The following is a 13,945-nucleotide window of genomic DNA, read 5'->3' as shown; positions in this document are numbered from 1 at the left end:
TGCAGAGGTTCTTCCCAAGGAGTGAGGGGTCCAAGACCCATTTCAAGCTTCCCAACCCTAGGGTCCTGCACCAGGAAGGTAAGCTCCCGGAACATCTAGCTCTGAAATCAGGGCTTGCGTTCAGGAGAGCCAGAGGGCTGTAGGAATTAGAGACTCCGTTCTTGAAGGGCAGGTACAGAATCTCAGATGCTCCAAGTCCCAGCTCAGAGGCAACAATCTGAAAGAAGCCTGGGTCAGACTCACTTGCTGACCTTGGACAGCCTCCAGGATAGGCAGGAGGCAACTGGAACTCCCCTGGAGATATAGACACTGGCAGCAGCCACTTTTGGGAGCTCATTCTACCATGAGGACACTGGTACTGGTAAGCACCATTTTGGAGTCCTCCCTCTAGCCTATTAGTGCTGGGGCTTACCTGCCCACCAGCCAGTCACCCCTAGTCCTGGGACACCCTCAGGTTGAACAGGGGCCTGGCCCCACTCACTAGCAGGCCAGAACCCGCACTGGGAGCCCCAAGCCCCACAGCCAGCATGCCAGGTCCCTGCACCACACACCAGTGGGCTGGCACAAGCCCCAGGACCCACTGGGTCTTGCAGCCAGCTGACCTGGGACACCCTGGGCCTGCAGCCAGAATTGCCAGGATCCTGCCTCACCCAACAGTGGGCCAGCACCATCCCCAGGACTCCCCAGGCCATGCAGCCAGCTGTGCCAGGATGTGGCCCCACCCACCAACAGCTGGTAGCTTCTGTAGGAGGTAGGGATTGGCAGCCAACTGGACCAGAGGCCAGTCCTGTGTACCAGGGCACCCACAGTAGTCAGCCCCAACACAACAGAGGGCCCACTCAGCCCACATGGGGGCATCCCTATAGCATATAGTTCTGGTGACCAGAGGGGAGTGTGCTGCTGGGCCCCACAGAATGACTCCTACAAAGGGCCACTTCTCCAAGATCATGAAATGTAACCAACCTACCATTAGGTTACATACCATACAAATAACAAAGAGAATTAGGCAAAATGAGGTGACAAAGGAAGAAACAAGATAAAACACCCAAAGAAGAACTAAGTGAAGTGGAGATAAGCAATATACCTGATAAAGAGTTCAAGGTAATCATCATAAAGATGCTCAACAAACTTGGGAGAAGAATGGATGAACACAGTGAGAAGTTTAACAAAGACTTAGAAAATATAAAGAAGAACCAAACAGAGCTGAAGAATAAAATAACTTAAATGAAAAATACACTAGAAGGAATCAACAGTAGATTAGATGATACAGCAAACTGAAAGACAGAGAGGTGGAAATCACCCAAGCTGAAGAGAAAAAAAAAAAGGAATAAAAAAAAAAATGAGGACAGTTTAAAAGACTTCTGAGACAACATTAAACATACTAACATTCACATTGTTGGGGTCCCAGAAGGAGAAGAGAGAGAGAAAGAGGGAGAGAACTTTTTTGAAGCAATAATAACTGAAAATTTCCCTAATCTAGGAAAGGAAACAGACTTCCATGTCCAGGTAGCATAGAAAGTCCCAAACAAGATGACCCCAAACAGGTCCACACCAGGACACATTATAACTGAAATGACAAAAGTTAAAGATAAGGAGAGAATCTTAAAAGCAGCTACGGAAAGCTAACTAGTTGTACACAAGGGAACTTCCATAACACTGTCAGCCAACTTTTCAGCAGAAACTTTGCAGGCCAGAAGGGAGTGGCATGATATAGTCAAAGTGATGAAAAGAGAAACCTGAATCAAGAATACTCCACTCAGCAAGGCTTTCATTGAGATTTGAAGGAGAGATAAAGAGCTTCCCAGACAATCAAAATCTAAAAGAGTTTAGCACCACTAAACTGCACTAACATTTACAAGAAATGTTAAAGGGACTTCTCTAAGTGTAAAAGAAAGACCACAACTAGAAATATAAAATTACAAAAGGAAAAAATCTCACTGGTAAGGGCAAACATACAGTAAAGGTAGTATATCCACCACTTACAAAGCTAGTAGGAAAGTTAAAGGACAAAATCATCTATATCCACAATAAGTAGTTAAGGGGTACACAAAACAAAAAGATGTAAATATGATGTCAGAAACATGACACATGCTGGGGAGGAAGTAAAAATGCAGGGTTGTTAGAATGTGTTTGAACTTCAGAGACTATCAACTTAAAATAATCACATGTATATATACAATATATAAACCTCATGGTAACTAAAAGCAAAAATCTATAATATATACACACAAAAAAAAGAGAAAGGAATCCAAATGTAACTAAAGAGAGTCAGCAAATCACATGGGAAGAGAGGCAAAAGAAGAGCAAAGAAAAGAACAGAAAAAGAAAAAAAAAGGAAGAATGAAGGAAACTATCAACAAAAAGGCAGCCTAATGAATGGGAGAAGAATATTTGTAAATGACATACTCAATAAGGAGTTAATATCCAAAATATACAGAGAACTCATACAATCAAACAGTAAAAAAACACACAACCCAATTAAAAAGTGGGTAGAGCATGATACTATACATAGGGAATCCTAAAGATGCTACCAGAAAACTACTAGAGCTAATCAATGAATTTGGTAAAGTAGCAGAATACAAAATTAATGCACAGAAATCTCTTCCATTCCTGTACACTAATGATGAAAAATCTGAAAGAGAAATCAAGGAAACACTCCCATTTACCAATGCAACAAAAAGAATAAAATACCAAGGAATAAACCTACCTAAGGAGACAAAAGACCTGTATGCAGAAAACTATAAGACACTGATGAAAGAAATTAAAGATGATACAAATAGATGGAGAGATATACCATGTTCCTGTACTGGAAGAATCAACACTGTGAAAATGACCATACTACCCAAAGCAACCTACAGATTCAATGCAATCCCTATGAAACTACCAATGGCATTTTTCACAGAACAAAAAATTTCACAATTTGTATGGAAACACAAAAGACCCTGAATAGCCAAAGCAATCTTGAGAAAGAAAAACGGAGCTGGAGGAATCAGGCTCCTGGACTTCAGACTATACTACAAAGCTACAATAGTCAAGGCAGTATGGTACTGGCACAAAAACAGAAATATAGATCAATGGAACAGGATAACAAGCCCAGAGATAAGCCCACACACATATGGTCACCTTATTTTTGATAAAGGAGGCAAGAATATACAATGGAGAAAAGACAGCCTGTTCAATAAGTGGTGCTGGGAAAACTGGACAGCTACATGTAAAACAATGAAATTAGAACACTCCCTAACACCACACACAAAAATAAACTCAAAATGGATTAAAGACCTAAATGTAAGGCCAGACACTATCAAACTCTACAGAGGAAAACATAGGCAGAACACTCTATGACATACATCATAGCAAGATCCTTTTTGACCCACCTCCTAGAGAAATGGAAATAAAAACAAAAATAAACAAATGGGACCTAGTGAAACTTAAAAGCTTTTGCACAGCAAAGGAAACCATAAACAAGACCAAAAGACAACCCTCAGAATGGGAGAATATATTTGCAAATGAAGCAACTGACAAAGGATTAATCTCTAAAATTATAAGCAGCTCATGCAGCTCAATATCAAAGAAACAAACAACCCAATCCAAAAATGGGCAGAAGACCTAAATAGACACTTCTCAAAAGAAGACATACAGATTGCCAACAAACACATGAAAGAATGCTCAACATCACTAATCATTAGAGAAATGCAAATCAAAACTATAATGAGGTATCACCTCACACCAGTCAGAATGGCCATCATCAAAAAAATCTACAAACAATAAATGCCAGAGAGGGTGTGGGGAAAAGGAAACCCTCTTGCACTGTTGGTGGGAATGTAAATTGATACAGCCACTATGGAGAACAGTATGGAGGTTCCTTAAAAAACTAAAATTAGAACTACCATAGGACCCAGCAATCTCACTACTGGGCATATACCCTGAGAAAACCATAATTCAAAAGAGTCATGTACCGCAATGTTCATTGCAGCTCTACTTACAATAGCCAGAACATGGAAGCAACCTAAGTGTCCATCGACAGATGAATGGATAAAGATGTGGCACATATATACAACAGAATATTACTCAGCCATAAAAAGAAATGAAATTGAGTTATTTGTAGTGAGGTGGATGGACCCAGAGTCTGTCATACAGAGTGAAGTAAGTCAGAAAGAGGAAAACAAATACCATATGCTAACACATATATATGGAACCTAAAAAAAAAAAAAGGTTCTGATGAACCTAGGGGCAGGACAGGAATAAAGATGCAGATGTAGAGAATGGACCTGAGGACACGGGAAGGGGAAGGGGAAGCTGGGACGAAGTGAGAGAGTGGCATGGACATATACACACTACCAAATGTAAAACAGGTAGCTAGTGGGAAGCAGCCACATAGCACAGGGAGATCAGCTCGGTGCTTTGTGACCACCTAGAGGGGTGGGATAGGGAGGATGGGAGGGAGATGCAAGAGGGAGGAGATATGGGGATATATGTATATGTATAGCTGATTCGCTTTGTTATAAAGCAGAAACTAACACACCATTGTAAAGCAATTATACTCCAATAAAGATGTTTAAAAAAAATGGGTAGAGGACCTGAACACACATTTTTCCAAAGAAGACATACAGATGGCCAACAGGCACATGAAAAGATGCTCAACATCACTAATCATCAGGGAAACTCAAATCAAAACCACAATGAGTGATAACCTCACACCTACCAGAATAGCTGTTATCAAAAAGACAACAAATAACAAATTGTGGAGAAAAGGGAACCATCATACACTGTCAGTAGGAATGTAAATTGGTGCAACCACTATGCAAAACAGTAAGGAGAGTCCTGAAATAATTAAAAATAGAACTACCATAAAATCCAGCAATTCAACTTCTGGATATTTTTCCAAAGAAAACAAAAACACTATTTTGAAAGGATATATGCACCCCTTATGTTAATTGCAGCATTATTTATAATAGCCAATATATGGAAGCACCCCAAGTGTTCATTGATAGATGAATGGATAAAGAAGATATATATATGACAGAGGCAAGGCAGATTTGGGAAATTTCCTGATACTTAAACAATCAATAAGTGTTACCAAAGAGTGACAAACAGAATTGTTGATAATATTTTAAGATGCGTATGTGGGGATCATTAATTTTCCTTTGTGTGTTTGAGTTTTTTAAAAGTCTTGTGAGATAAAAATATATGTTAAATATTTTAGTTGTTATCTATGCTGGAATTTTTCTGAATAGATCATAAAATAATTCCTAAGTCACCTCAACAATAATTGTTCTTATTAACAATTTTGTATTTTTAAGCAAAAATTTGTAGTTGACACAAAGATAAATAACTCATACTGTTATTATAACATATTATTGTAACCTAAAAACTGTTAAAAATACTATAAGAACTCTAACATAAATTTGCTGTTTTTTTTTTTACTTGCTTTTTATAGGTATTATAGTTACCTGAAACAAAAGAACCTTCAGTAGTAAATCTAACATTGGATTTTGCTGGAGACTCTGCAGCCTCCCTGGCAGTGAGCACAGGGACAGGTGCAGTGAGTGACAGGCTGGGAGAAACCTGCGACATTGTTGGGCCGCCCTGATGGAGCACAAGCTTGTGAAGAAGCTGCATGTAGATTTCACCCTCAGTACCAGAGGCATCAAACCAGAGAATTTCTAGCAGGCCCATGAGCATGCAATATGGTTTCTTGGAAATATGCACTTTCCCACCCCAAAGTGGTCCTTTGTACAGCTAAACTAACAGGACAATCAGAGCTCTTACCCTAGCAACAAAAACTTTAACCCCTAAGATTCATCATTGTCCTAATCAATCCCTGTACGTTTATTATTACCAATGACTCTCCATTTTAGCTTTTGGATCTTTAGTATAAGCACATGTTTGGAAAAGTAAACAGTGAAATAATCAATGTTCACAAACATGACAGCAGCAAAATCAGCCTAAAATCTGATAATCATATCTAATGAAGTAACAGAGTTTTGGCAATAAGATTACAGGATTATTCTGTTACATAAAATTGTATAAAATAAGAATCTGAAAAAATTAGAACAGCAAGACCTTTTTATTTGAATATTAAACTATTCCACTGTGCTCCTGAAAAAGAAATAAACCCAAGTTTTCGTGATTGCTAAAACAATGCATCAACTTTTTAAAAAATCTTTTTTCATGTTTGTTTGTTTACATGCTTCTTTTTATTGCCCAAAGTATATTAAATATGCATGTGTAATACAAAACATCACACTGCTACATTGCTTAGTTTTAACTGATTTGTTTTCATAGTATCAGAAGAGAAAATAATTGAAAACAAAATCATATGGGTTTAGTAATCACACATATATACAAATACCATTTTGTAAATGAATAAAAGATAAAACATTCTTTATCAACAGGCCTCTCGTTTGATATCAGGTTGTCACACGTGACAACTGTACAATGTCAAGCCATGCTTCTTCAGTGCACAAGGCCATGTTCAAACTTGGAAAGGAGGATGATTATGATGGTTAAAAAGTCCAGCACTGTGGACCCAGGAACATTCCATAAATGTTGCTTGATAACAATGTGGTTGTACAAAATAAATATTCTTAAGGAAATAACTTATGTTAACATTTGCTACTTTTACTTAAATATAAATAAATCCCATTGAAAACATAAAAAGTATTTGCTTTTTTCTTATTAATGTATAAAATCCAGGGAGAAAATCATTTTCTAGGCTGATGGCTTCTTTACATAATACAGGGGTGCCTGTATCTTTTCGAATTAGAGTTTTGTCTGGGTATATGCCCAGGAGTGGAATTGCTGGATCCTACGGCAACTGTATTTTTAGTTTTTTAAGGAACCTCCATACTGTTCTCCATAATGGCTGCACCCATTTACATCCCCACCAACAGTGTAGGAGGGTTCCCTTTTCTCCACACCCTCTCCAGCATTTATTATTTGTAGACTTATTAAAAAGATTAAAAAAACCTAAAAATATAAAAATAAAAAGCTTCATATATTGAACGATCATATATGCTTGTCAAATAAGAGCTGAGGTGAATTTTTTTTAATTCAGTGTCTGCAACGTCATTGTCTGCTCTCTGGGTTTCAATTTTGTGGTCACCTGATAGACCATCCACTGGAAGTGTATGTCCATGTTCATTCTGTGGGCTCTGGTCATTGTGAGGTGGAGCCTGGGCAGGGCTAATCATCCTGGGGGTCAATAACAAATATCAGTGCTCCTGTTCCCTGGTTATAGTCAAATACAGGGTCAAAAAGTCAACGTGTCTCAGGAAGTCCCAAATCTGAAAATTAACAAAGCAGTTAAAACCTACAGCTAACATTATACTTCATGATGGAAGACTGAATACTTTCCCTTTAAAGTCAGAAACAAGTCAAGAATGTTCATTCTCACCACATATAGTCAAGATTATTTTGGAGCTTCTAACTAGTTCCATAAACCAAGGAAAGAAATAAAAGGTATTCAGGGGACTTGCTTGGTGGTGCAGTGGATGACTTCACACTCCAAATGCAGGGGGCCTGGGTTTGATCCCTGGTCAGGGAACTAGATCCCACATGCATGCCACAACTAAGGAGCCCATGAGCCACAATTAAGGAGCCCATGAGCCACAACGAAGGAGCCTGTGAGCCACAACTAAGGAGCCTGCCTGCCACAACTAAGACTTGGTGCAACCAAAAAAAAGAGTCAGTGGAATGTGCAAAGTCTTTAAAAATAAATAAATAAAAAGTATTCAGATTGGAAAAGAAGCAGAAAAACTGTCTTTATTCATAGACAACAAGTTTATCTATGCAGATGATCTAAGGGAATCTCCAAAAAGGTACTAGAACTAAAGAGTAAAAAAAGTGTAAAAAAAAAAAAAAAGAACTAAAAAATGAATTCAGCAAAGTTGCAAGATACAAGATCAATTTACAGAAATCATTGTATTTCAGCTGTCGGGTCAGCAAGATGGCAGAATAGGAGTTTTCTACCATCATCTTCATCCATGGATGAGACTATCTTTGTGGGAGCCCAGGGGTCCAGCAGAGAGGTTCTAGCACACCACTGAACAAAAAAATCCAAGAATAGATGGACTGAAGATGGTAAGAACAGTTTCACTTTACCCACATCACCACTCCCCCAAGGTGGCACAGCTTAGTACCAAGAGAAACCCCCTTGGACCATAATTTCTCCCATGGGGGTAAGTGAGAGGTAGTGAATGAGCTGGTCCACCCAAGCCATGCTGAACGCTGCCTAAGAGGTCCACTTCTTTCTTGCCTACCCAGAATCCCGAGGTATTTGACATGGCTAGATAGGGGAGAGGCTGGGTGCAGGGAAGAGAGATGGGAATTACAGAAACCAGGACCCAGACTCAACAAAGGGCTGAGGATCCTACTGACTGACAGACTCCACCAGGAGGCCTGCCCACCAGCCCCCTGGGACACCTCACATGCAGACCCCCACAAATAGGACACCCCCACTGGTCTGTTCATAGATTGTAAGAATAATATTGTTAAAATGTCCTTAAATGATCTACAGATTCAATTATAATCTCTATCAAAATCCCAATGGCATTTTCATGAAATAGAACAAACAATCCTAAAATTCCTATGGAACCACAAAAGCCACTGAATAGCCAAAGAAATCTTGAGAAAGAAGAACAAAAGCTGAAGACATCACAATTCCTGATTTAAAGTTATATTACAAAGCTATAGTAATCAAAACAATATAGTACTGGCATAAAAACAGATAGACCAACAGAACAGTATTGAAAGCCTAGAAATAAAACCACCCATATATCAACAACTAATCTTTGACATAGGCATCAAGAACACACAATGGGGAAAGAATAGTCTCTTCAATATATGGTGTTGGGAAAACAGGATATTCACATGCAAAAAATAAAATTGGACCCTTATCTTACTGTATACACAAAAATTAACTGAAACTAAATTAAAGACTTAAATGTAAATCCTGAAACTGAAAAACTAATAGAAGAAAATGTAGGGGAAAAGCTCATTGACATTGGTCTTGGCAATGATATTTTTGGATATGACACCAAAAGCACAGACAACAAAAGCAAAAATAAACAAGTGAACTGCATCAAACTAAAAAGTTTCTGCCACAGCAAAGGAAACTATCAACAAAACAAAAAGGCAACCTACAGAAGGGAAGAAAATATTTGTAAACCATAAACCAAATCTCTTTAAAGAGAGATTAACATACAAATATATAAGGAACTCATACAACTCAATAGCACAAAACCAAATAATCTAAAAATGAGCAAAGGACCTGACCTTATTTTTCCAAAGAAAACATACAAATGGCCAACAGTTATATGAAAAGGTGCTTAATGTCATTAATCATCAGGGAAATGCAAAGCAAAACCACAGCGAAATATCACCTTACCCCTGTTAAGATGGCTATTATAAAAAAGATAAGAAATAATAGGGGCTGGCAAGTATGCGGAGAAAAGGGAACCCTTGTGCACTTTTGGTGGGAATGTAAATTGATACAGTCACTGTGGAAAATAGTATGGCGATTCCTCAAAAAATTAAAAATAGAACTACCATACGATCTAGCATATATCTTCTGGGTATATATGCGAAGGAAATAAAATCTGTATCTCAAAGAGATATATGCACTCCAGTGTTCATTGCACCATTATTATGATAACCAAGACATGGAAACAACCTAAATGTCTGTTGACAGATGACTGGATAAAGACAATATGGTACACATACACAGTGGAATACTCTTCCACCTTAGAAAAGAAGGAAATCCTGCCATTTACAGCAATGTGGATGAACGTGGAGGACATTATGCTAAGTGAAATAAGCCAAACACATAAGGATAAATACCACATGATCTCATGTGTGGAATCTAAAAAAGATGAACTCGTTGAAACAGAGAGCAGAATGGTGGCTACCATGGGCTGTGGGGGTGGGGGAAATGAGGAGATGTTGGTCCAAGGGTACAAACTTCCAGTTATACGATGAGTAAGTTCTGGAGACCTAACAGATAGCATGGTGACTATAGTTAACAATAATGTATTGTATACTTGAAATTTGCTAAGAGAGTAGATCTTAAGTGTTCTCACCATGCACACACCCAAAATGGTAACTCTGTGAGTTGACAGATATCTTAATTAGTTTGATTGTGGTAATCTTTTCACAATGTGTAATAATATCGAAACATCATGTGGCACACCTAAATGTATACAATTTTTATTTGTCAATTATATTTCAATAAAGCTAGCGAAAAATCTATTTTATTTCTGTAATAATAATGAACAATCAGAAATTGAAATTTGAGAAATCATACCAATTACAATACCATCAAAAAATATGAAATACTTAGCAATTAATCTGACGAGATATATAAGATAACAAGATATAAAATACAAGATACAAGATAACATCTGACAGTGAAAACTACAAAACGTTGTTGAGATAAGTTAAACACCTACAACAATTAGATAAACAAGAAGATAAAGCTGAAAGACTAACACTATTTGATTTCAAGACTTATTGCAAAACTACAGTAATCAAGATGGTGTGGTACTGGTGTCAAGATAGATAAATTCATCAGTAGAATATAACTGAAAGTTCAGAAACAGACCTACACGAATATGGACAACTGGTATTTGACAAAGGTGCAAAGGCAATTCAAATGAAAACTATTCTTTTCAGCAGCTGGTCCTGGAACAATGGTATATACATATGCATACCTCACATCATATACAAAAATGAATTCTAAATGGACCACAGACCTAAAATTAAAACCTAATTTTAAAACTTTCAGAAGAAAACAAAGAAGAATATTTGTAATCTTGCTTAGATACACCACCACCAAAAAAAAAAAAAAATTGATAAATTAGACTTCATCAAATGTAAGAACTTCCCTTTGAAAGACAATTTTAAGAAAATGGAAAGAAAAGCCATAGACTGGGAGAAAATATTTGCAAATCACATATCTGTTAAGGACTTGTACCCAGAATAAATAAACAATTTTCAAAATTCGATAAGAAAATAAATAACTCATTTAAATAACAGACAGAAGGTCTTAACAGACACTACCAGTGAAGACATACCGATGGCAAAGGAACACATAAAAAGATGCTCAACATTATTACGTTATTAGTCATTAGGTTAATGCAAATTAAGATTACAATGCAGGGGACTTCCCTGGTGGTGCAGTGAATAAGAGACTCCCTGCTCCGAATGCAGGGGGCCTGGGTTCGATCCCTGGTCAGGGAACTAGATCCCACATGCATGCCACAACTAAGGAGCCCTGAAGCTGCAACTAAGGAACCCACCTGCCGCAACTAAGACCTGGTGCAACCAAATAAATAAATACATATTTTTTAAAAATATCACAATGCAGGGCTTCCCTGGTGGCGCAGTGGTTGAGAGTCTGCCTGCCGATGCAGGGGACGCGGGTTCGTGCCCCGGTCCGGGAAGATCCCACATGCCGCGGAGCAGCTGGGCCCGTGAGCCATGGCCACTGGGCCTGCGCGTCCGGAGCCTGTGCTCCGCAATGGGAGAGGCCACAAGAGTGAGAGGCCCGCGTACCGAAAAAAAAAAAAATCATAATGCAATATCACTACATACCTATTAGAATATCTTAAATGGAAAAGACCATCCCCTCAACAATTACCGAAATGAAGGGCATGAGCACATTTGGGCTCTAGGCACATACGTGCTGCTGTTTACCAAGAGCTTAACTGGAAAACTCCCAACGGCAACCTATGACAGTGCGTTTCTATTGAACTTTTACCAGCAGACTAGGAAAATTGTTTTTTTTTTTTTTGCGGTACGCGGGCCTCTCACTGTTGTGGCCTCTCCCGTTGTGGAGAACAGGCTCCGGACGCGCAGGCTCAGCGGCCATGGCTCACGGGCCCAGCTGCTCCGCGGCATGTGGGATCTTCCCGGACCGGGGCACGAACCCGTGTCCCCTGCATCGGCAGACGGACTCTCAACCACTGCGCCCAGAGGGAAGCCCCTAGGAAAATCTTTTAAATGCAACCCTCTCCTAGACATTTAAGGGATTTAGAAATGGTTAACTTACCTGTGGCTTTTGGGGAGATCATCATGGTAGGTCCCTCCTGTTCGCAACTTTCTTTTACAAGCCCCAAATTTAGTTGGAACAAGTGCACTTTGTGAAAATGCAAAAACTATAACAGTCGTATGTAATACCACCTATGAACATAATGTCATGTGCTCATTTAGACTGGCAAAAACGGACCTCCGACGAGAAATTAAATGTCTGCTGGGCTTAAATATCACACACACATTAAAGTCAGCTTAAACATTAACAAGGGACAATATCTCTACCAAAGAAATACGGCACAAAGTCAAAGTGACTTTGATAACTACTGGTTTCTTATTTGCTCAATGAGAAACTTTGTACTCTAAAATCAGACTATGAGACACTTTGTTCTTTGAAAATGTATCAGTAAGAATGAAATGCCCCTCTCTTGGCTGGTCTCTTTGATATAGAGAACCAGCCTCATATCTCACACCTGGCACAGGGGTTCCTGGATACATCATTTAATATCTACCTTAATTTGTAGTTCCCAAGTTACCAAGACCTTTGCAGTCCAGACCTAATGTTGAACTCTTTACACGCGGCCCTATAATTGCTTTTGACCCTATCAGAACAGTTTCACTGACATTTCACCTACCTAAACCCTTCCTTAAAATCTCATAACTCCATTCCTTTGTCTCCTGAGGTTATTCCAATGTATGGCCTCGCTCACTGCAGGCCAGGGTCAGAATCATAAAGGTGATTCTGTGGGAATACAGGTTCGTCGGACTACAGGTGATCTTAGGCTGATGGGGAAAGGAGAAAAAGCTTTACATGTCCTCAGATAATACCTGTTTTCACACATTTTATCTGTTCACAATCGTTCGTGTGTTTTTTAAAGAAAACGGTTGGTCACGATTTCACTAGTAAGCATTTTAACACCATTGATCTATTATATAAGCCACAGTTTTGTTCTAAAACAGAAAACAGAGACGTTGGGAGAGAAAGGTCACCTAACGACTCCACTTGAGCCGCAGAAGCTTCTCGAGGAGCGCATGCGCAGTAGCTCAGTCTTCCCGCGCCCCTCCGCGCGCGGAGCGGTCTCGGCGCGGCCGGAACTACATTTCCCAGCGGCCCGCGCGGCGGGCGAGGGTGTCCGGAACTCTGGGAGGGAGGCCAGGCCCCACGGGCCTATTGGGCCGCTGCTCAGGGGAAGCGGTTTGCAGCCCTTTCTACCGCCGGTGGCGGAGGCGGCGGCGGGGAGATGGAGGACCCAGGGTCGGAGGTGAGTAGCGGGCTGGGCCCGGCCTTGTGCAGAGTCCGGGGGGTGCTGGGCTGTACCTGGGGTCTGGGGGGCTTAGGGGGCCTGGGGAGCTTAGGGGGTCTGGGGCCTAGGAGGCCAGGGGGTCTGGGGGCCTGGGCCTGGGGGACTTGGGATCTGGGGCCTGGCGGACTAGGGGCCTGGGGGTCTGGAGGCCTAGAGTTTGGGGCCTAGAGTCTGGGGCCTGGGGACCTAGTGGGCCTGGGGGAGAGGGCCCCGCAGCAACAGTGGCCGCCCGGCTCGGGGACCGCTGCTCGGCGCGGGCGCGGCGTGGATTCCGAGGCCGACTGCCTCTTGGGGGAAGCGTGCTCCCTGCTCCTCGGAGAGAAGGGACGCGGAGGGGCCCCTGCGGTCCACGGACGCGAGCTCGGGCTCGCGGAGGCTGGGGCTCCGTTAGGTCTCCGCGAGAGCTTTCGTTCTTCGTTCCCTTAGGAAAAATCTTCTGTAAGTGCGGGGTTGTCTAGATAACCGTGTTTTGGCTTATTTTATAGATAATAGAATGTGTCCCTCCAGCTGGGCCTGAGGCGTCCGAGTCAACACCCGAGGAAAATGAAGATGACATTCAGTTTGTTAGTGTAAGTAGCGACGATATTCGGGTTTTTCCAAGTCAGAGACTA

The 13,945-nt window shown here is 40.6% G+C and overlaps 2 protein-coding genes across 5 annotated transcripts in view; both read left to right on the top strand.

The window, feature by feature from the left end:
- Positions 1 to 7,703, top strand: part of BEND6 (BEN domain containing 6) — a 53,127-nt gene extending 45,424 nt beyond the window's left edge. For 2 of the 4 annotated variants that reach the window (XM_033424330.2, XM_049716250.1), the window contains exon 7: positions 5,438 to 7,695. The gene's annotated coding sequence lies outside the window, so the exon portion shown is untranslated. Of the gene's footprint in view, positions 1 to 5,437 lie in introns of all 4 variants that reach the window. The other 2 variants (XM_049716249.1, XM_033424329.2) reach the window with 2 other exon arrangements.
- A 5,446-nt stretch (positions 7,704 to 13,149) lies between these two features.
- Positions 13,150 to 13,945, top strand: part of ZNF451 (zinc finger protein 451) — a 123,256-nt gene continuing 122,460 nt past the window's right edge. The window contains exons 1-2 of the mRNA XM_049715478.1: positions 13,150 to 13,292; positions 13,820 to 13,903. Coding sequence (XP_049571435.1) covers positions 13,272 to 13,292; positions 13,820 to 13,903 — 105 coding nt within the window. The 5' untranslated portion in view covers positions 13,150 to 13,271. The remainder of the gene's footprint in view (positions 13,293 to 13,819; positions 13,904 to 13,945) is intronic.

Source organism: Orcinus orca, chromosome 10 (assembly GCF_937001465.1).
Source record: "Orcinus orca chromosome 10, mOrcOrc1.1, whole genome shotgun sequence".
Taxonomy (NCBI): Eukaryota; Metazoa; Chordata; class Mammalia; order Artiodactyla; family Delphinidae; genus Orcinus; species Orcinus orca.
Note: the sequence above shows the minus strand (reverse complement) of the source record. Positions and strands in the feature narration are given on the sequence as shown.